The sequence below is a fragment of the Sparus aurata genome, chromosome 17 (assembly GCF_900880675.1).
Source record: "Sparus aurata chromosome 17, fSpaAur1.1, whole genome shotgun sequence".
NCBI lineage: Eukaryota > Metazoa > Chordata > Actinopteri > Spariformes > Sparidae > Sparus > Sparus aurata.
Window position 1 is genome coordinate 12,881,401 of NC_044203.1, and position 24,098 is coordinate 12,905,498.

The window sequence follows — 24,098 nt, forward strand, 5'->3', positions numbered from 1 at the left end:
CTCAGCAAATATGTGGAGAAAGAAAAAAAAAACGTTTTTATTGTGATGCGATATGTTGCCCCATCATTAGTATCCACGGAAGGAAGCAGAACTTAATCGCACCATGATCTCACTTTACACCGGATCATCCATTAGTAACGTGCTTTAGATTCAGGTTAAGAACACATCATCAGCAGACGTGAAAAGTTTGGGGGAGCAAGCTATGTGTATGTATGGCTCTGGCCTTAATGAGGGTGTTTCTGGGGGTTTCTTTGTGTTTGCTGCTCTTTAGTCAAGAGGAGGGATGGCCCGGTGATCAGTCAGTACTGAAAGCACACACAGGGCCGATTTGTCACCAGTGGCTGGCACTGGCAGCACACAGCTCCTCCATCCGCATGATTTGTGAAACCAGGGGCTGTATTTAGTAGACCCATTTAAAGGCATATTGGAGAACCGCTCCGTATATATGTGTGTGTGTATGTGTGTGTATGTAAAGCTAGACGCTTGGTCAAAAGCCCAACACATTTGCAGCACTTGGGAGAAGAGGGGTTTTCAGCTGGAGGGCTTGTGAAACATGAGCCTTTCCTCTCATTAAAGGAGAAGCTGTGTTTAAACCAAAGCTTGTTTGCTCCTGCTGTAATATGTTTGCGAACATCAGCGGGAGCAAATAAACACATTCGCTCTGCTCGGCTTTGGAAGGAACAAAATCGGCCCGCGACTGAACTAAATGGAACGGTTTACACAGAATTACACAGAGGGAGAAACTAATAACTCTACATATGTCTTCATCTTAGCGAGTGAGCAGCCGCAGAAGCTCAATGGCACAAAGCTGGAAATCCCACAATTTACTCTATTCCCCGACTGCATGTTAAACAGCTTAACACGTCCATTTGAACATGGCAAGGCAGTGAGGAGGTCTACCACGGGAATGAAACGAGCTGAACGCAACATATGGTCTACATGTAGGGGGTACAAGGTAGCGGGATAATAACTGTAGTCGTGCACTACTGGGTATTTATAGGCTTGTGGTTACCTACATAAACTTCCAATTAGGAGTATTTGTACAGCTGAAACGAAAAAGAAGGTAAAATAAACTCTTTTACCTAATTCATGAAGGGAGCTGACTAGAAGCACATTGGTCTTTTTAAGAAAAGGAGTGGGAGCAGTTAAATGTTAGAGAAAAATTTTCACACGGTTCATTTAAAAAGTGCTAAATTATTACACAAATTTTAGGATTGTGTCAAGTCTGTGACTAGTTTTTATTCAATTAAGATGCCTTTAAATGGATTTTTTTTTTTTTTTTTGCCTAAATAAACAAAAGAGCATTTCTATGTAGAGTTTCTATTCGAATATTAGATGTGTGTTAAATTTCACATACATCAATGTATTTTAACTCAGCCTAGGACATCAAGATTCTCTAAAGACATACACATTTTCATCTTCGGACATGTTCATTGAGGCAGCATGTGGAAGGTTTTAACACTCTTTTTAAAGATTAAAAATCTCACAATTTTAAAAAGGATTCTCATCAGATTAGCAGCACGTGTCTTATTGTGGTCAGGCAGGGTTTAACATTGATTGAATTATGAATTAGCTTGGGACAAATGCAATTTAAAGTAGGCTGGGCAATAGATAATTACAAACAATCACTCCTGGAGACACCAACATGAAATTTTCCTTCACCTGACTGTCGGAGCACAACCATTCGCTGGCCCTCACCGGTGTTTGCTTCTCAATTTCCACACTATTCTGGAGGCTATACACTACACATTAAAACCAAAAGATGACTGCTCTATTGTTGACGTAGCACTCTGCATCTGGAGCAATTCCCCCCCTTTCCATTAGATCAGTTGCGTCAGTTTACTGTTTAAAAAGAAAAATTTGTGTCGTTTAAACTGACTTCTTCATGCTCATAACACTTGCTTGCCACGTTTTGGATTCCTGTAAGCTTTGACAGTGTGTCTATGTTATGACATAGTAACCTTTGTTCAAAAGATTCTACATGAATATAGTTTTACTACCTTACTTTTCTATTGTGTTGTTATACCAAAGCTAAATATGTTACACTTAAAGGGACAGCAGGTAATGTTATCTCTCCCTCAAGTTACTGTTTTTAGACAAGGTGGTAGGTCTAGGGAGGACATCCTGATTGGTTCTGACGGAGAAACTACGGACAGACTAATGCCACGACCTAAAGCATACCCTGCTTTTTCTGTCAATTCTAAGCTAATTGGGACCATCATTTACAAAATGACCATCATGCCATATTGAAGAAGACTTTAAACTAGTGATTGAGACCATAAACTATTTAGGACACCGTTTACTGAGGTAATAAATCAAGCACAAAGTGGGGTCATTTTCTCATAGGCTTTCATACAATCGGATTGCATGATTTAGCCTTCTGTCTCCAAACGTACATAGCCAAGCCTTTGTTTCACACCTCTGTAATGTTGAATCCTATCCCAGAAAGTGTTTTCAATCCTCTTTAAAAGACGTAACTCACCCACAGATGTCGCATTTGTACTCCCTCATGCCGAGGTGTCGCTTCACGTGGTTCCTGGCGTCTCCCAGCTGAGCAGTTGCAAAGTTGCAGATCTTACAGATGAAGGGCTTGGATCCTGCAAAACAAGGTATAGAAAGTTCATATCCGACAGTAATATTATGTTTGAAGGGAAAAAGTGGCAATTTTAATAAAACATGACTGAATAACCGCTGAGCAGAAATCTGATTTTACATTACGGATCATTTTTCAATGCCAGGCTTGTACGACTGTTATTAGTTCTGTGCTAGGACTTCAACCTGCTTCACAGTCACAAAATGACTTCAGATTTATAAAAACAGATGCCTTTACTACAGTCCCCATAAAAACTACAGTCACACTCCGAGTGCCAAGCGTCTCCTCTTTCACTCTCTATCTATCCTTGTCACTCTCCTTCATCTCTTACCTACTCTTCCTTTGCCTGTGGACGCGTAAATTGGATTCCAAAGGTCAGGGCGAATACGTAAATCAATTCTGTGTGCGCTCACTACCTCCCATTCCATCATTAAAGCGCTAATCACTCTGGCGGGCTTCGCAGGGAGGTTTCTCCCTAATTATTGTCATTAATAAGTCCAGAGGGCGGGGTAGCATTTGAGAGAGTGGCAGAGCCTCTGCCTGCAATCAGTCACTTAAAAGCTGAGCTGCGAGGGCTTATGCCTCCGCGTTCAGTGTGTGACGCACAAACACACAGGCTCGAGTTAAGAGACTGAACTGGGTTCTTTAGTTAAAAATAGTTGTTTATGTAAGATAAAATCAGTTACTCATGTGGTTTACCAAACTTTAAATTCAGTTAAACCATTAACTCAAGCCTAGCCCACTTGCTCGGGAAAATTAAATGTACACATTTGGTGAAATACAACGAATATTTTGTCTGGCCGGCTGAGCCAGATTCAGGCCAGAATCACACAGTGCGACACTGCAGTCTAAGTGGCAGCCTGGTATGATATGATATCCACATATGCATCTCTGAGCAAACCCTCACCCACTCGCAGTGAATATCCCAAGACGTTCTACAATATTTATTCCAGGGGCAGGCGCTGATTTGATTAAGCACTTTGTGTAGATTACTAATTCGTTCATACACGGTTCACTTGCTGTGAGCTGGAAGTACGACACATCGAATTTTAAGCCGGTAACGAAGATTGAAAGGCAAGCTTGTGCTAACAAGGCCCATAAACACAGGGGGTGGGTGGGGGTCCACACATGGGCAAAAGCAAAGCCAGCCTCTTCATTTCACATGTCCCTACAGAACACCACACACACACACAAATCACTGCGCACAGTCACACAGGCGCATACACAAGAACAAATAAAGCCGGATGAACACATTAAGTCCCTATGCATAAATACGCACTTCACACCTAAATGTGCAGACGCTTTCACACACAAACTTAAAAAATGAAACCACACAACACAATCATCAACACCCATAAAGAACCACACGACTGACACACACACTCATACCACACCCACCATGACACCTACACTTACCTACATCTAGATGCAGAGCCCCACCTCACACCTATGCATGTGCATGCAGACACGCGCATTAAATTCACAAGACATAATCACCCTCTGGACAAACAGACGGAGAAACAATCATTCTCTCTCCCTTTCACTCACTCACACACACACACAACCTAAAGTTGAGGTGAGAGGGAGGCGTGCGGGGAGCTGATTTGTCCAGATGGCTGGCTGAGTATGAGACATGGCAGAGAGGAGAGAGATGTAACGTCCCTCAGTTCTCACATCTTATCACATTAATACTCCACCACTCCACTTAAACAGCCTCCGCGAAACTGAAATTGACCATCAATGCAGTGTCATGTTAAATTAATATTGCCATCCACATAGGGGCGATGTGGCTCCCTCACATCCCAGATGAGACAGGGAATGACTAATTCATTTCCTGAGAGGAGAGAAGAACCATCATGCAATGTTTCACCACACACACACACGCACGCGCAAGGTGATGCCTTAAGCCTTGCACATGCCACACACTCTTGCTATAGCAGGCTTTAATCTTCAGGTTTGGAGGCAGAGAAATACTGCATGCTCATTTCGTATAAATAAATATCTGAATTGTTTGGTTTCTTTTTTCAAGGCCTACTGTCTCGTAACCAGTCTAAATGTGTTTTTTTCTATCACATTGTTTTCAATTATAGTAGACAACCCATAGATCTATTTTAAATTACAGTTAGTGGATTAGAACCTGGTTAACATATAGCACCGTAAGTCACAGAAGTATTAAATAGTATCCTATATAGAGTAGCTTCACCTGTGTACATCAGCACAAACATGCGGAAAATATAGTAGAACTGAATGCAAGAGTAGAGGAGAGTCTTCAGTAAATAAAAAAGTAACATTTAAAATTTGAAACTGTATCAACTTTAGAAATGTCAAAGCTGAAGCAGCAGAGTACAAGATATCCTGAGTTTTAGTCACTAATAATAAAATAATTATAAAACCGCAACTTCCAACAATGCAACACAATTGTTTCCTTCACCCCACTTTCTATTTAAACTCTCAAGCCCAAGTCAAGACAAAAACAATAACATAAAAAGTGTGTTCTTTCTTCAAACTCTGGTATGTTTCCTCAGAGCCACAGGAGTCATTACAAAACTGTTTTCACAAGCCGATTAGTATTCCTCCTGATTAGAGCGGGATATATTGATTAGTCGATTTGCCTAGTAAAGTTATAAACAGTATTGGTGTGCGTGTTGTCCAATATGTGTCAATAAGAAAACTTTTTTTTTTACAGAAAGTAATGCCGAAAAACACATTTTAATCATTGAATTCCCAGTGAAGTTTACTTTCAAAGCACTGACGCCATCTAACAATTAAATCTACTGTTAAACTGTAAAATTTCCTGCCTTCATTAGAAATCTTTGTCACAAGTGTTTGTGTTTGTTCAGAGAGGAGCCTTCATTTTGTCATTAAGAATGGCGCACACCTGTTAGTAAATTATCAGTTGGGAATTTATGTATGGCTGATTTGTGGGGGACGGGTGTCCTCGCTACCTGTCAGAATGTCATACTGATGACCAATTAGTAGAACAATAGAATACGTTTTTCTGCAGGACGACTTTGGGTACTTCTGCGTCAGGCGGTGGTGGTGTACATTAGCGGTGCAGTACATTAATGTGAAAGGACATGAAACTGAAGTCTCTCAAATAGGCAAAGACAACTTGTGCACCATTCCCTCAGGTACAAAAACCAACACAGCTGTCAACCTTTCCAAAACAACAGATATGCCATTTTACTGCATAAACAGTACAAATAAAATATTAATGATTGTACAAGGCATATAACACTTAAGATTATACACATTTTCCAAAAAAGAAGGTATCTTAAAAGTAGCAAGCACCAACACAAGAGTTTACTGAACAGCAATGAACCATTTTACTCCTGGCATCCACATTACCAGAAGTTCTCAGTCTTTTATTAATGCCCTACTGCTGTCGCTAATGTCTTATCCATTTCTGGCCTAAAATATTCTTGTAGCACTACTGAAAAGGCTCCTTTAAATTCTGAATAATATTCTTGGGGAGGCCTTGCTTGCCTGACCCATTCACACACAGTGTGCACCCAGGTCCAGTATCTGGATGCTGGTGGCTATATCGGTGTCTGGCAGCTCTAAAAAAAGAATGTGTTTTCTACCACTAGATCCACAGTCTGCAGAACATGGTATGGTAGGACATTAGGGGTTAACAGTGTTTGGACAGCTGGTCTACACCTATGATGAGATGCCAATGGTGGCAAGTGAGGGGAAAACTGTGGCTGCTCAAAGTTCTACTGGTGGTTCTACCACCACTGCAATTGGGGTTTAACCTCTCCTTCATACTTCCTCACAAAGTTTTGCCAGCTCCCGCCCCAGCTCCACAACAGTTCTCCTGAGAAACAAGTTGTCCTCCAGTGCCTTCTTATGGTCTTGTGCCAACTCATCCAAAGACTTCTGAAGCCTGGAGACTTCCGTCTGTACACACTATTTCACCAGTCCCTCCACTGCCTGCATGGTGACCACTGCAGCAGGAGGCGCTGGCATGGGAAAAACAGCAATTAAACATAGAGCTGTAAATACTTCAGTCTTGTCCCAGTCTTTTTTCAGTTTGACGCAGCTTTCACCGTTTCACAGTTCTCTCCATCTGGTCCTTATACATGTTCTTCTTCCATGCCTTTCATGCACTGATTAATTCAGATGGCGAGTGAAGGTGATGGCTAGTATTGAACTAATGCATATAAATCAAAAGCTCATCCTTCATCCTTAAAAACCTCTTTGACTGCAGATGAACGACCCCTCCCCCCCCCCCACCACCACATACACACACACACAAAAATAAAATCAGATTGCAAGTGTTTTGACAGATACTGCTTAGGGATATAAGTGACAATTTTAGTGGGAATTCTCCTTTTTGAATTTCATTTCACTGAAAATTAAAGAAAAAATTATGATGACATGATTTTTAGATAGGATCTGTGCTAAACAAGCATGTTTCCTTGCATCTAGACAATACACATTACTTTAGCACCACAATGATTCATTTATGGATGTGTGTTGTTACCCATTTTACTAATATCTAAAAAATGCAGCTGGATATTGTAAAAATGTGATTTTTGGATTACTTGTACAGCCCTATCTTTGGCATGGCATTTACATTTTTGTATTTTTGTCCATTTTGGTGTACTGCATTTGGGTGTGGATCTGGTTGCAAAATGGACTTGACCTTGAATATAATAAACATGATTATTTTATTTTATTTGTAATTTCCATCACTTTGAAACTGATACAAGGTCCTCCTCGGTCACAATGTTTTGGGGGACAAATGTTGCTTCCAGTGCAGATTTCAATGTCCCATGAACCCCTGGTGGAAATCACTAAACAACTTTGAGGATTTAAGGCTAAAACATTAACAAAAACATTAAAATCCTGACATAAGGCAGCTGTGCTTGTGGTTTTACTTTCCAGTTATCTGTACAAACACACATCACATCCTGCATGTGCACGTGTATGCATGGCATGTGCGTGCATTACTTTGAGGCTCAGTCTGAGGTCAGACAGCTCACTCCAGTGAAAAAGTGACCAATTTACCTCAAAATGCAAATTCCAGCTGTACCCTCATTGGCAAAATGCAAGCATGTTCCTTTAAGGGACAAATTGACAAATCTGTGTGCAGCCTCCCACTGCCGACTCCTGATTTCACTGATTAATCAAGTGAATAAAAACTAGGTCTTAATTAAAAGGATCTGGACGTGCTCCCAGCCCAGAAACTGGCAGACCCCCACCGTGCAGCTCCACAGCCCCACAAACAAACTCCCAGAATAAATGACCACCACATAAAAGGTGAATAATTCACTGTAATGAGGGAACTTAGCAATAATAACAACTGGCATATGTTGTCAAAATGAAGAGAAATAGGTGCTTTCCACAAATAAGAACAGCATAAATGAAAGTGGAGAAGTAATCTCATAAACAAGAACATAACTCAATTGAATAAAAACAGGTAACCCTAAAAAACAAAGTATTCATCACTTCAAACCTCAGAATGTGCCCTTGACTTGGAGCCATCTGTTGGGACCTCAGTGTCACAGCTTTCATTTTCTTAAGTAACACTAAGTAAGTGACCTCAAAACTCAAGAATTATGACACGGGGTAGAATTATGAATACATATAGACGGACCGTTAATAAGGAGAAAGTGGTGGCTGGACATTAATCATTGGGATTTTAACCTCCAACTCTCACAGCTTCAAGCAATCGGATTTTAGCAGGAAGCAATCTGACTTTGGCCACACAAGGTGACTGGCATACATACAGTACTAGATATAAGGAAAACAAATGGTTCCTTTAAGTAAAATTATTCATCTGCCTCAGCAAATAAACCGGCCATCCCTCTGAAACAACCGAAGTAACAATATTTCAAAACATTTTAGTGCAACACATTTCGCCCACCGCATTTATGAGAATATGATGACATAATGGAGAGAAATCAGCACGTTGTTTCTAGCACTTCACCAGTATTCAATCAAGACACCAGAGGGAATATTATTACTTGTTTTCTGGCTATATGACAAAGCTGCGAGCTTCACAAACCATCTACTGTCACAGGGTCTGAAAGTGGAAACAATCGTATTTTATCTCCACACACAAATAGACGCATACAATCACATGCACACATTGTAAGCACATAGCATGGACTTCAATTAAAGTCCCATTAAAGTTTGGGCTGAAAGAAGGGTGAACCATAGGAGGCAGAGAAGGGCATTTATTGATGGCGCCCTCACATCTCGTTCCTGCATTAAGTTGATTTTAAAAGCAATTAATACACATGGTCAGGGAAAAGTAATGGAGCGCCCTATATTCTTAACCTACCGGACACTTCCCAGCCGAAGCCCCGGCCAACGCAGCTCTGCTTTGCATTATAAATGACAAGATAAATCTTAATGGATTGAGCATAATCAGCTAGCCATGAAGGCTGACATATACACACATCCACGAGGCGTACGAGTGCTCACACATATACACAAACATGGACGTACAGACACAAGGGAAATTAAAGGCTTTGAATACGTCTGCATTGATTATTTTAAATTATTAGCCCACCTCTCTTTGGACCTCCAATGCTTTTAGCCTAAGCTTTAACACATTTACAGAGACTTATTGACTATAATTACAACTGAGTCTTGGTAATGGACACATCAATTATGAGTCGCACATGTCTCTGACCAAGCGTTGTTCAGGGAATCCCAATCTGGGGTCCATTAGCGTCTCTCCTGCTGGTCTGAAGCTCAATCAGTCTTTACCTTCACCTCTACTGAAACAGCTATTACCTGGCTGCAGCAGATAGTAGCTTTAACATTAGCTTGACTGCCAAAGAGGATGCCGTATCTCCCCACACAATACAGCTTTGGTCAATGGCCTAATAGCTGAGCTGCACACAAAAGATTGTTGTTTCTCTTTTAAGACCTTTTGGTAAAACTTGATGTGTTAAAGTGCTCATGAAGAACGACCAAGTAAACCAATCCTAATACTCACAGTTTAATAAATACACATCTACCAGCTGTAAACATATACGATTGATTTTAAACGAATGTATTTTTCACAATTTTGCCATCAAAATCTCATCTCTAGTGGAATTAAGTTTATAAATTCTATCACAATCTATCTGATATTCCTAGTTACTACTTCAAATATTTGCTGGGAGGTAAGATATTCAGCAACAGTAATCACCTTCCTAATACTGTGTTGTCATTAAGGCTGCAACATACCATTATTTTTATCAGCAATGAATGATTATTTTCTCGTTTACTTGATACATTTTGTGGTTTATAAAATCACAATCAGAAAATGGACATAAATCTTGATCAGTGTTTTCCAAAGTCGAAGATGAAATGTCTTGTTTGTCCAATCCAGACTTATTTAGTTTATTGTCATATAAGTATAAAGTAACCAGAAAATATTCACATATAAGAAGCTTGAAACATCCAATTTTGAGATTTTTATCTTAAAAATCATCGTAATTTATCGAAATGTTAAAGTACTTGGTGATTAATTTGTATAATCTTTGCAGGTCAAAGCTGTCATGCAGTGTTTTAGCAGACCTGTGGTGGTAGGAAGGGTTAAGACGGTCCTTTCTTCTTTCTTTATTCAATGTCATACATAATATGAGGGATAATAGCTTTGACCTGCTTTTACACAGCCTACATACTGCATTGGTGTATAAGCTGTGCATTGTGTGTGAGAGAATGAGTAAATGGAAGCAAGATACTTACCAGTATGTGTGCGAATGTGTGCCAGGAAGGCCATGGAGTTGCTGCTCTTGCACACCTTCCCACAATATTTACACACACTGCCCTGGTTCTCCTCGCGCTCGCGGTTGATCTGCTCTGTGTCCTCCAACACGTACTTGTTGACCTCCCTCAGAAGCTCCTCATGTTTCTCCTTTATGTGAACAAAGAGTTCCTGCTCTGTTTCAAAGCGGTCCGTGCATTTCACGCACTTGAAGCTCGCACCCCCTTCGGGCAGCTCCTCCACGCTGTTCTGCTCGTTGCGGGCGTGGGCAGCACTGGTCAGGTGCTGGTGCAGGTTGCTCTCGGTGTAAAATGACTTGCCGCAAACCAAGCAGTGGAAGTGCTTCTCCTTGGAGGGATGCTTCATTGAGATGTGGACGTTGAGGCCACTGATGCCGTCGGCCATGAAGCCGCAGTCGTCGCAGCGTATGCGAGCAATGCTTCCTTTGGGTTCCTCCCTCGGCTTCCTCCCTCCCTTACGTTTGAGCTTCTTGACATATGCAGAAGTGATGGGCAGGAAGTTGGCGGGCACTGGTGTTCCTCCTGTCAGACATATCACAGCAGCCTCGCCTTCTAGAGCCAGACCTTCCTGGAGAGTCTGATCCTGCTCAGTAAGGGCCTTCATGGATACAATGCAGGCATCAAAGGGAGGGGCTTTGGACAATTGTGTATCAGTACTCATACTGTCACTTTTGGCATCTACAACCATCACATTTGCATTCAAGTTTTCATCTTCTGCTTGTTTAGCCCCTTCCCCTTGGCTCTCTTGCTGTTCAGACTGCTCCACTGCAGGCCCGAGTTCTACTGGAGCCTCCTGGGGTTCAGGTTCAGCTGTCTGGTGGGTTGGATCTTGTTCACCACCAGTGGAAGACGCAAGATTCTCTGCTTGCTTCACATCTGCGCTACCAGCCACGCTAGCCACAGCAACGACAGGCACTGTTGTGACGGAGGGCGCAGTTGTACTCTGACTTTCCATAGCTTGGCTGTCATCGGAACAAGAGTCAGACTCTTCCGTGGGACTCAATGGTTCACTCTCTGGGTTAGAGTTTGCCGCCACAAGCTCAATGACATCCTTCACTGGGACTGTCACAGCTCGTTGCCCCTCACTCTCTACTGGTTCCAGGTATTTCTGGCTTTTCTGTTTGTGCTTTTCTGTGTTGGCATGCCGTGACATTTCCCTGCTCGTTACGGCGTAGTAGCTACATGCTAGACAGACATACTCAAAGTCTTTGGTGTGTTTTCTCTTGATGTGAAGATGGAGCGAAGGAATTGATTGAGCTACAAAATCGCAGTGGACGCAGGCATTAACAGAGTCATATTTACTTTTTTTCTGGTTTGTGTCTGACTGAGTTTGCTCTTCTCCACTGTCATCTTTGGATCCAGTGTTGTCAGGTTCTTGCTCTTTGTCAGTCGTCTGTGAGGCTGCATTAGGTTCCTGGTCTTGAGTAGCTGTGGGTTCCTGCATTGATTCATTTGTGTGATTGTTGACCGGGTTCTTGTTTGAACACTCCTGTGCACGTTTAACATGCTTCTTTGTGATACAGTGACGATCCATGTCTCCTTTGGTCACGCAGCTATAGTTGCACAGAGTGCAGCTGTAGCCATAGTCCTTGCTGTGCTTGCGGCGAACATGGACACTGAGGTTAGTAGCATTAGACACTACCAGGCCACAGTATCCACAAGTGGTCGTAGACCCGTGCTTTGGTCTTCCTTTTTTCTTTTTAGGAGGTTCAAGCTCGGAATCTTCCTCCTCAACCGGCACAGCCTTGGTAGCTTCAACTGCTTCTTCGGCTTCTTGATCTCCTTCTTTCAAAATAGCTGACCCTTCTCCTCCAGCCACCTGAGCAATATCATCCATAACAGCACTATCTCTAGCCATGTCTCTGTTTATACTCTCAACATAGACTTCAAAGGAGGAAGATTCTGTGCTTTTCTCCTCGTTCTCCTTCTGCACGTGGTTCTCTGAGGACAGATGAACTTCCATCCACTTAGATGTGGCTGAGAAAAAGTTGCACAATTTGCATCGGTACCACTCCTGGTCGGGGTGTTTGACACGAGCATGGCTTTCCAGCAATGCAGGGGTGCTAACCCTAAAATCACAGTTCGCACACTTCAGCTGGAACCTGCTGAGTGTACGTTTGGCTGCAACTCTTGTTGGAGTGGCCCTAACAGTGCTGCCAGGATCCTCAGTTTCGTTTTCTTTTTCCATGTTCTCAACAGCAACAACTGAAAGACATGTCAAAGATAACCTTTGTCAGATCTCTTTTAAACCATCAGGTTTAAAAACTCCTCAATCAATCAATAATGCAAAAAATCCTCAATCAATAATGCAGAAATAGTGAAAAAACTCAGCGTTAATCTGAATTTTCAACTTTGTAAATTGAAAAACAGTTTACTCACGTGTGTATTGGGTGTCTTTGGTGTGGTATCTCTGGATATGCACATCTAAAGGGGACTTGTCCCTAAACTCTTGCCCACAGTGGTTGCAGGAATGTATCACTTTAGGTTTTGGGGTTCGTTTGCTAACTCTTCTCTCTTGGGTTTGGATTGGTTCTTCTTGATCTGCCTGCTGTTTGTCTACATCGGTCTCCTTTTTGGATAAACTCTTTGTGTCCATGCCAGTGTCTTTGGCCACTGATCTCAACTGATCAAGATCAGACCCCGGGTTTTGTTTTACTTCAGCAGCACTATCCGTCTCCATGTCTACTTCCTGTTGGATTTCAGATGGACTTGGGTCAGGGACATTTTCACTTTTTTCAGCTGGCTTTGCATGTCTGTTGGTATTCTTTGGGTTATTTCCATGCTTTCTTGCAAAGTGAATCTTCAGGGATCTTGGACATTTGGCGGAGAAGCCACAAACTGTGCAGAGGCTATCCCCAACTTCAGGTCCAGAGTCTGGCCGCAGTCTCTCAGCGAGTTCCTCATCTGCTTTGTCAGGTTTTGCAGACCTACTGGGCGAGTCTCTTTTCGTTTCCTCCATTTCTACATCATCTAGCTGCAACTTCCCACTGGTCTCATTTTCGGGCACTTTGTCCTCAACAGCCTCCTTTCCTGATGTCAGTGTTTTATCCATTTCATATCCTGTTATAGTTGTATAATTGCGAAGTTGATTGCTATCATGCTGATTCAAACTCCTGGAGGTAAAAAAAAAAACACAAAAATTATGTTTGGCATCTTCAGTTGTTTGAAACACAATTCAGTGAATGAAACAAAATTCTGTACTCAAGTAATGAGCACAAATTGTGTAACTTACCACAAGCTTCTGAAAAGTGATCTATTCTTCAACAACACTATCTGATTTAGCACAAGTAAATGTCGCCATCTAGTGCTTCCAGACGCAAACTGTTCAGTAAATACATGCAAGCATGAGAGCTGGCCGTTTCTGCTTATTAAACGAGCAAAACAAGTCCACTTAACTCACAGTTGTTAAATGGAGTATAAATATGTCATTATGAGACTCATTACGAAAAGCTTGTGAACATGATTCAGTAGAGCTACAACCATTCCCACAATTAGATCAGTAATAGTATCATAAGTACAGCTTAAGATTCAATTATGAAGAATCACATTTCTAATGCTTTACATAGCATGTCTGTTTTTCCAGCAATGATGCAATATATTTTTACAGTGGCTGAGACAGCTCAATGCACCGCCAACAAGTGTTTCTCTATTTGCATGTCTTCTCTTTATTCGTCGCATGTTCCTTTTTGCCACATGTGTACAAACTGACTACTGTTTTTTGGTTAATTTGCTGAACTGGGTGTCCTGATCCCTTATATTAGTGTGGTACTTTACATCATGTGTGTATTACTATAGGTGCAATTATCATTTGCAAGTGTTTCATGGTCATATCTGTATCTGAAAGAAGTACACTGTGTACAAAGTTTGGATTATTATTTATGTTTTACCCTATTTTTTTTATTATTCTACCTTAGCTTTTCTTTTGTGTTGGTTCATTTTGATCTGCCATTGAGTCACTGTTCTCTCTCTGCTTATAACTCTTGAGCTGCTGTGACAAGTGAATTTCCCCAGTGAGGGATCATTAAATCTTATCTTAAAGGTTTGTCGCAGCACCCAAGTAAAATCAATGTGAACAGCATCAAAACAAACTAAATGACTTTTCCTAGATCTAATGGTTGCTGTTGGTCCCCAGTTAACTTCTTGATCAAATTGTGTCTTAAGGCTCTTTAGGTGATGTTCATAAGCAATGGAACAAAAATAATGTGTAACTGCATAATTGGTATTTTTCAAGCTAGAGGAACCTCACATTTGCAGTGCATCTTTTAGTTTTCCTCTACCACCATGTCCACAATCTTGAGCAACAAGTAGGCTATTTTGCTTCCTAATTTTTTCCACACTCCCCGTATATATACACTGTCACAAAGATTAGACACTCTTCTGTCTTGTACCTTGTATGTTCACTTTATATTGGTGAGGATTTGAGTGAAAATCAAGAATGGGACCTGTGCTTGCTTTGGACTTAAGTGTGTGTAGTAGGTTCATGCCTTGTACCCACAACTGTAAATATGTATGTTGCAAAAAGTGATCTTCGGGGTTCTGTTAAGGTCAATCAGTTTCTAAAGATATATTTATATAAAGTCAATGAGGTCAACCAAAATACACTTCATTTCAAGGAAGTCCAATTTTGAGAATGAGCTCACTGTGCTCACCAGCGCCATCTAATGTGTATTTTGGTAGAATATGGCAACAGGATTAGCAGGAGGGACACTATCTCAAGTTGGAACTTCCAGTAACCCGCTTATGTGATCGCAAACATCAAAATTGGGAGTAGCCCGAAATGAGGGGTCGCTTATGAGTGGTTAGTAATGGTGTTAGTTCGCGTCTGATTCATGCTTCCGTGTTTTTAAGTGGGAAATCGGTTTCACGACCCCTCTGCACAGCAGAGCACGTAACCTAGCATAAGTCGGAATAGGGTGACGGTGTCAATTTAGATAACATTGAAGGACTGACAGCGAATGCGGCGTCCTCTCCCGGTTTAAAAAGACTTTGAGCACAACTAAGCCACAGTGCCGAGTTGCTATTTCTATTTGGGTGAATTTCCAGCGGTGTCTCTACCAAGCAGCCGATGCTAGCTTAAAAGTGATAGTAAGTTAGCCGAACAGGTTTTAGCCAGCATATTCAACACTGTAACGGCGAAGCGTCCAGTGCTGCAGTGTAAAATACTGCATTGAACTCCCTTCAAGGCGTAAGTGGCTCTTCTACCAGGACACAAACCGGGTAAAGTTGTTGTAGATACGGTTGCTGTCTACCGCAGCTAACATGCTAACAAGCGACATGTTTTCCCAACTGTATTTTGAGATACCCCGAGCGCGTCCAATTGAATTCCGACATCAGCTGTGTAGGCCAATCACAGCGGGGCGAGGGCGGGTCCAGGTCGCTCCATGGCATTGAAAACGACGGCAGCACAGAGGCCCAAAAAGGAGGCTAACGTCGACTCCCGAAACAGTGCTCTATATTGCCCAAACAGTGCTTGAAAACAACCAAACGAGTCGTCTGCCGTCCCAGTAAAAATAACTCGAGCAATAATTAGACAGTACAGTCCAGCCACAAGTCAACTTACCTCTTGTTAGACGACTATTTCCACTGTCCGCGCTTTTTGCTGCTAGACACAAATGGCGTACCGTAGAGTGAGCCATGCGTCACAGGAGAGGGCGGGCTTCCTGCCGCGGCTCGTCTGTTTTTTTCAACATCAGCTGGTTTGTCACATGATGCATTCTGCACCGTGGGAAAAATGAACTAACAACGTTCATATTGCCTCTGCTCGGCATTGTATAGTATACAAGTGATGCATTTGAGGCCATGCTTTACTGTCAGCGGCCACACAGGGATTATAACACACATCGCTCCGTCCACTCACAGGTCTCCAGCTGCTGCGTTAGCTTCGGTGAAAACTAGATTTCAGTGATGTCTCCCTCTGCTGTTGTGGACGCCTTGATCTTATCTAATTCTCCAAGTATATATTTTTTGATGCGGATCCTTACACCACACTCTTAAAATCCAGCATGCATCTTATTAGGCATGTATAGCCTACTTTTCAAGACCCCCATCATATGCAAGAATGTATCACAACAAAAGAAAGAACATTGGTTTTTTCAACAACAAAAGATGTAAATCCCAATTTCTACCCCCACCCTTCAACTTGGTTTCTTCTTCTGCTTATTATTATTATTATTATTATTATTATTATTATTATTATTATTATTATTATCTACACTCACTCTTTTTTTTACACACACCCATCACTTGCCAACGATTTTCCCCCTACAGTCCCCTGCAGTGCCTCATGCATGCTGGAAACCTCTGATCCTACCTTAACCTGAGTGGTTCTCTTATTCAAAAAGTCCATTAGCCAGTTCGTCCATATTTATCCTTACCTGATGCAGTCAAGCCAAGGTCCAACTGTAACTGTTCTAACGTGAATGGAACGGTCTGCTTGTCTTCAGTATTTTCCTCTATCCCTCAGGCCTCAGTGTGTTTTGTTTTGTTTTTTTAGGGGGGGGAATTTTGCTTTCTCTCTGTCCCTTCTCCCCTCCCTAGACAAATTCTTTGAACGGTGTACCTTGACAAAGTATAGGCCATTATATCTGCACAGGATAACTCTACTCCCTTCTGTCCCCTCCCATCTTTTTAATCACCACGCACACCGCTTCTACTGGATTTGTGTTCCCAATTGAGCCACAAAAACTTTCTCCTGTACGTCCTCTTCGCCTGTCTTATTGTTCTCCTTGCTACTGCCTGAGCTTTCTGCACTGGGTAATATGTTGGAGTTCTTTTCAGCAGTTAAAATGCCATGTGTATATTTATCACAGCTTCTTCACATTGATCATGCAACCACACTTCCTCCCTCATTGCGTTCCCTATACTCTTAGGGATGGATCTCGGTGTGGCTGTTCTAACACCTTCTCTTGCATTCTTATCAAGAGTTTCTGTGGTCATATTACCATACATCTGATTCAGATATACCTCACGCTCCTCATTAAATTTATCCATGCTAGCTTTAACAAGCAGCCAGACACAAACATATTTATATGAAGCATATTAAAAGTACAAACTTGAGCATATCTTGTTGGCAGAAGTGTAAAATGCCAATGTTTTATTCAAGAGGTGACGGATTTAAGGTCAGGTTTTACACTAAAGTATGTGACCCTCCAGGTGGAGCATCGTGCATGTATATGAAATACATTTTGTATGTTGTAGTTAAAAACGATAGCATTTGTACATAACAACATCTCAATGTGAATAAAGCACATTTCATCACATTCCTGCAGTGTCAGGACAGTGTCAATGCCAGTGAGTTTTATTTAGGTTTTAAAAAATGACAACAAAAGCTCTATATGTTGAAAGAGTTCTTTAAATTAAATTATCTTTAAAAATGTCACCATATTTTGGAGAAAGTATATGTGGTAGTCTTTTGTTGGAATGTAAAGAAAGAAAAGTCAAACCTGTAAATACTGTGCTATTCTCTGTATATGAATTTGAGTATAATCATTCATGTTTCCTCCATTTCTTTTTCCTTTCTGAACTTCTGGCAGTAAAATGTTACGGGAACATAATAAATGTGTTTTTATTGTTGCGTTCATTTGAAGTAGATTCAGTATGAGGTACACCGAGACAGTGTGTATTTTTGTCTCAAATGGTCAGCCTGTGATGAATCACCACTTCCATTTGACATCCAGTGCTCGCTTCATGGAAAGACTGAAGATGGATTATTGCACGGGCATTAATTGATTAAGTAGTCTGACAGGTCAGGAGGTGATAAATGATACCTCCTGCAATGAATACACAGTTTACTTTGCAATAATTTTCTTTAATTCATCACAGTCAAAATTATATGACATGGATGGTTGGAAACACATACCCCCCTCCTGCCCCGTCCCCCGTTTTTCATTACGATTCATCATTCATTTTTCTCCATTAGCTGTCTATTAAAAGAGGGGAGGCTGGCTTAGGTGGACACCGGCTCAGTCTTCTTTCTTTTTACAGCTATTGCACTTCTCTTCAAGTTTTGCGGCAAAATCTCCAAACTGTCCCCCGTAAATGTTTGTTTTTTGTTGTAATTTGTTTTCAAGTCAATCTGAGAAGAGAAAAAGCATATACATGAGGTTTTTAGTATCACTAAATATAAATTACTGCCTTCATACTCTACATTTTTCTGTGAAGCAGATTTAAATAGTATGTATTGGTAAGCTCAAATAAGACCTTTTCATGGAGGGATGGATGGATAGGCCACTCGCCAACATCCATGATCTACAGTAAAATAGCGCCCCCTGTAAAAGATGTCAATGTTAACATGGTGTCAGTTGTACAGACACACTGATCGAGTCATGAAACACTCTCTCAGTATTATGTCAAATTCTTCCCAGACATCACGTCTTCATGAGTGCGAAATTTGTCATGGGGAAGTGATTGTTGTCAGAAATATGAATGAATTTAAAGGGGTCATATTCTGCTTTTTATCCTTTAGATGGTTATATGGCTGTTTTTGTACATGTAAAGCAAATTTGGAGGCTCAAGTCCACAACAAAGAAAGTTTGACTATATGACAGAAAACACTTGTCTTCATTTTCATAACTTATCTACGTCACTATGCAACACAGCACCACCTCCAGCTGGAGGACTGTCCTCCACCTAGGTGAAGATCCCGCCCACCTCAGTTTCTGCAGTCAGTATATGAAGATGTGGAAATTACAAGCAAAGAAGACATTTTTTGTTAGATATTTAACCCAGCAGTTAGCACCATTCAAAGACTGATACAAAACTGTCACTTTTATGGCCTGAGGCTGAGGCTCATAGGGATCATACTCCTTCTTTAATATGTGCTTGTTATCAAAATAGTTATTGTGGTAATATTCACGGTACAATGGCAGCTAATTAGAAGTTAAAAACACCAGCAGAGCTGATCAGAGACATGGGTTGTGTCCGAAATCACTCACTACCCCTATATAGTGCACTACAATAGTGAGTACGCCATTTTGTAGTGCTGTCCGAATGTAAAAGGTGGAATTATTATACCCTTTATAGTGGACCAAAGTATCCCACATTGCATCGCGAAAAGTATTGTACAACCGATGGTCATTAACCAAGTAATATTTACCATCATGCATTGCGCTGAGAGATAAACAACCGCTACAGCTACAAAATCTGCCTTTACATACAGACCTACACAGTATGTGCACGTATGGTTCCATATACATTTGCTGTGCCTCTAAACACAGACACATGCCTCACATCCTTATGACTACTTCCAGCCAGAGGATTCTCTAAATAAAATAAGTAAATAGGGAGAAACAACAAGAAGGTTAATCTCAACAACATTCTTAAATATTTGGCATTAACTATTTTTAATGACCCTGCGCAGGCTCGGTCCATCCACACAGATGTTTTCCATCTCTTGCCTAATTAGTCGTCTTCTCCGGTCAGTGGACCTGTGCAGTCAGGCCTTTTTCACAGCAGGCGTTTCGACTTGTTATAATGGGCTACTAAAACCGCAGGTGTCACTAGTAACATTAACAATTGCTCCATTCTTTCAGGTGTCCTAGTAAGCCAAGACAGTGAGCCAGCATGCTCAATACTGCCCTCTAATAATGATCTGCCCAAACAATGACTCGTGGTATTTTAATTAGATATACATTTTCCATCACATTTTTTTGCAATGTAAGATGTCCCATTCAATGCAAAGTTTTCTTACCATGTGATTTATCACAGGAGATGGAGTGACTAATTTGAAATGCATTATTTTGTATGTAATACTTGAATAATGAACCCCTGAAAACCACATTATGTCTATTAAATCTGCATCAATTTAATTCAATCGGACTACGTTTTTTGATATGTTCACATCGACTCAACATGATAGAAAAACTTTGCATCAAATCTGACCCTTTACATTAAACTGTAATAACATTAGAAGACAAATTGCTTTTTTATTTTCTATTGCAAGATGCTGAATTGAAGCTAAATGGATCAGCCATCAGTGATTTATGAACTACACCTGTGCCTTTTTCATTGAAAATGCCTGCCTGCACAGTCCCGCTGTGCTGATAGGAAGACTTATTAGGCCATATATTGAAAAAAAACAACCCTGTGTTGGTGAATAAAGGCTGAGCGAGGACTCATTTCTGTTATAACAATCTGTTTTTAGTCATAAACAAGCCTATATTAAATACACACTTATCCTTCTACAGTCTTCGTTATCCCATCTACGCTGTGTATACTATGAATCCATAATCAAACGCAAAACTCCCTCAAGTGCATACGGCCTGAGCAGAGAGGACAGACATTTAGATGACTCTGACTGTGACCTGGTTCGACTGGTAAATACAGCACATGTGTTTGGGGCAGAGTGCGTCACACGTGCAACTGATAAACTGGCCGAAAACCTGTTTTTCTACAGTAGACCCCACTAGAGGGAGCAATCTGCACATTTATCACGCCACAGCTGCACAGAGTGTGTGTGTGTGTGTGTTTGTGTGTGTGTCTGTCTGTGCCTGCATGTGTCTGTCTGTGTGTGTGTGTGTGTGTGTGTGTGTGTGTGTGTGTGTGTGTGTGTGTGTGTGTGTATGTGTGTATGGTGCCATGGCAACCACCCGACACACATCTCACAAAGAACAGTGTGCTGAAAGACAAAACTCTTACCAGAAGGCGATAACACTGTAATAGTGTTTCAGGGAAGAGAAGTGAAGTAAAAAATAAAAAAATAAAAAAATCTCAGACACAATAACGGGACAGTAAAACCAAGTGAGGATCTTCTTTGTCTGAATTTTCTGAGCCAGACAGAGATAGACTTTAAATAGGCCTCCACTTTTTTTTGCTGAAAGGTTTCGAGGAACTCGTTGTTTTTTGTTTTTTTTATATCAAATAAAGTATAGTGCCCAAAGTTATTACTGGCCAAGCAGTTTACAGGTGGGTATAGGATATGGGTCAAGTGCATCATATTGCTACTGAAACTCAGTCAGTCAGTCAATTTTGTGTTACTCCGCAAACTTTTTGTTGGTTTTATCCTGACGTTGGGGTTCGTGAAGGGATCACTGGTGAGGATATACACATAAAAGATACAGGAACGTGTCCCAGTGCATCTTTAAACGCTTGGATTTGTATATGATTTTCTTCTTTTTTGTTGTTCCCAATTTCCTGTAGCCACTCCCCAATGTGTAACATATAGACAGGGGACAGGTAATGAATGCGGACGCTTCCACACAGGTGCACCGCATGGTACAATTATGCAGTTAACATCCGATCATGCTGTGTGGCATGCATTAAAACATCAACAGGCCCAGTTCAGTCAGATTTTTCCGATTTTATGTGAGATGGCAAAAGGAAAAGATGTCAGTGACTTTGTAAGAGGGCTCATTGCTGGAAGGGAGATGGCAGAAGACCCGATCAAAAGGTGTGTCAATAGGAACGGCGACTTAATTGACCTGATCTGTATTTACATCTATGGGAAAGAACTCAGTCAATAGGATTGGAAATCATGGTCGATGGAGCACATCTGTCTACCGTGTTGCCTCTGCGTTAATGTAACATGTAAGGAAATTAAAGACAGCTGCTCTTCCTCGGTGACCAAGAATGTCGCTGCAGGACATGATCAGACTGTGTCACCAAGAACAGTCTGTTGACAATTACATATAGAGGGATATTATAGCAGGGTTGCAGTGCATAAGCCCCTCATTATAAAGATGAATGCATGTTTGAGAGCTCAGTGGTGCAAAAACCATGGGTGCTGGTTAGACAGAGATGTGGAAAAAAGTGGTATGACCATGTTGGCGAGTTCATGTGTGGCTTTCTTGAGGTGTTAGTCCACCAGATGACAACGGTTGTGTATAGACTCCAATGCACTGAATGAAAGATGAAAAGTTATACTGGGACAGCATTACATGAGGGGAGACCCAACTGCAGTAACTAGGCACCTCGGCCAACCAGTCCAAATCATTGCTGCATTGGGTAGTTTTGTGGGAAATAAAATCACCATAGGACCAGCATGCTTAATCTGCTCTGGCAGAGACATGACTGGAGATCATTTCTCTGTGTGGTGCTATGTATTTCACTTCCTATCACTCAGTTTGGTCTTGTGCCCCAGTTTAGCCAGGTTTTCCGCTAAGCCCGATTTGGTCGGAATCCAGCCTTAGGTTGGTGAAGGCCTGAAGCGACCGAATCAGACATTGGGAAACCCAAAGCATCAGGGTTTGACGAGTTAGGAATAAGACTCAACAATCAAGTTTATTACAAAATTGGACCAAAAAAATAAAAGAAATAAAAATAGAGTTGGAGGCTGAGCAAACCAAACCACTACATCCTCACTGCAGCTTAAAAACTAATGAGCCCAATGAGTCATGCCAGCAGTATAGTTTCAGAAAGGAACAACTCTTACAGTACCTGCCTTTTCTCACCACCATATATAAACTGTAATGTATCACGGTAAATGGGTAGCTCCCCCTCTAGAAAACCATTCTTTCTCTTTCTGTGATGTGTGTGTGCGCACACCAGGGTTTTCATCCATTACCGTCGAGCAGCTGTCTAAGACCATGAGGTCAGAGCAGCCCCCAAAATGCATCACCTCACTGTGTAAACACACAGCCATGTTTAAAAGGTGAGTCTCAGAAAGGGCCGCAGTGATGTTTGGGTTTTGTTTGAGGGTTTCGAGGACACACGCTGTGGGAAAATTTGACCCATGTTTAGTCTAAAAGAGAATGTTTTTTGTTTTTTAAATGTAGAAGGTGTCAGCGACCCACAACACTATTCCTGCTTCTTAGCAGCTCGTGCTCTATTTTGATGTATGTGACTGTACTGCTCTGTCCTCAACTGGCTGTAGTAAACCTGCATCCCAGATGGATGGCATGTGCAGTAGCATTCTTTCAGACTAGCTTGACTAATCCCTGTCACTCAGGTTCTGACATTTCCCTCCACAGATCTGGGTCAGACCGGGGCTGATACACAGATCAGGTTTCTGCTGGATCTAAATGAAGCTGCCTTCCTATCTCGGATCCTCTCGCTAAGTGTGTGGGATTAGTAAGTAGTAAAACCGCGCAGGCGGGAAGGGTTATTCAAAGACGACCACAACTGCTCCCGCTGCCACTAGACTTCTGCTCCGATTTCCTGAGCATTCTTCAGATGAAAACAAAACTGACCGTGTATCAAGGTCTTGCTTCATGTGCTGCATTCACTGGGAGTGTCTGAGTTGAATACGTCTGATGATGAGTTCATGGGGGGAGCTCCTTGGTTTTCTGGCACCGAACACAGCAACAAATGCAAACCACACAGCTGCGGGACGCTCTCTCTCTGGGGTCTCTCTCTCGCTCTCTCACACCCCAGACACCCTCATCCCACCCTTTTCCAACCTCTCAATCCTTTCCTAGAAGCATTACCTCACTCGGAGGTATCACCTGGGGAGTGTGTGTGTGTGTGCGTGTGTTTGGGCTCTGTAACCATGTGTCTACATGTGAGCAAGAAGGAAAGCGAGAGAAAAAGAAACGTTTCTTGTTAAATGTGCCATTTGAACAGCTCTGGGTGGAGCGCAGTGGAGTAAATCCCTCTTTCCCTTTCTCCCTCTGAATTGAGCTCGCTTGCAAAGCCCTAAAAATTGTGGAGGGACCAATCATTTGCCGGATAAGATCAGCCTTTCCTTCTTTTATTTCAAGTATTTGCAATGCAATATTCTGCAAAGGGTTTTTCCCTCTTTCTGATATCAAACAGCCATGGTTTGAGATATTTGTCTCAAAGCTTTGCAGCGACACTTAAGCACAAGTCACAGGACAGAAAAGCTGTAAAAAGACAAGCT

At 41.6% G+C, this 24,098-nt stretch overlaps 1 protein-coding gene across 1 annotated transcript in view; it reads right to left on the bottom strand.

The window, feature by feature from the left end:
- znf407 (zinc finger protein 407) overlaps nucleotides 1-15,997 on the bottom strand; it is a 161,063-nt gene extending 145,066 nt beyond the window's left edge. Inside the window, exons 1-4 of the mRNA XM_030394872.1 lie at nucleotides 15,885-15,997; nucleotides 12,704-13,437; nucleotides 10,286-12,529; nucleotides 2,483-2,597 (exon numbers count right to left, since the gene is read on the bottom strand). Coding sequence (XP_030250732.1) covers nucleotides 2,483-2,597; nucleotides 10,286-12,529; nucleotides 12,704-13,376 — 3,032 coding nt within the window. The 5' untranslated portion in view covers nucleotides 13,377-13,437; nucleotides 15,885-15,997. The remainder of the gene's footprint in view (nucleotides 1-2,482; nucleotides 2,598-10,285; nucleotides 12,530-12,703; nucleotides 13,438-15,884) is intronic.
- Nucleotides 15,998-24,098: the final 8,101 nt, after the last annotated feature.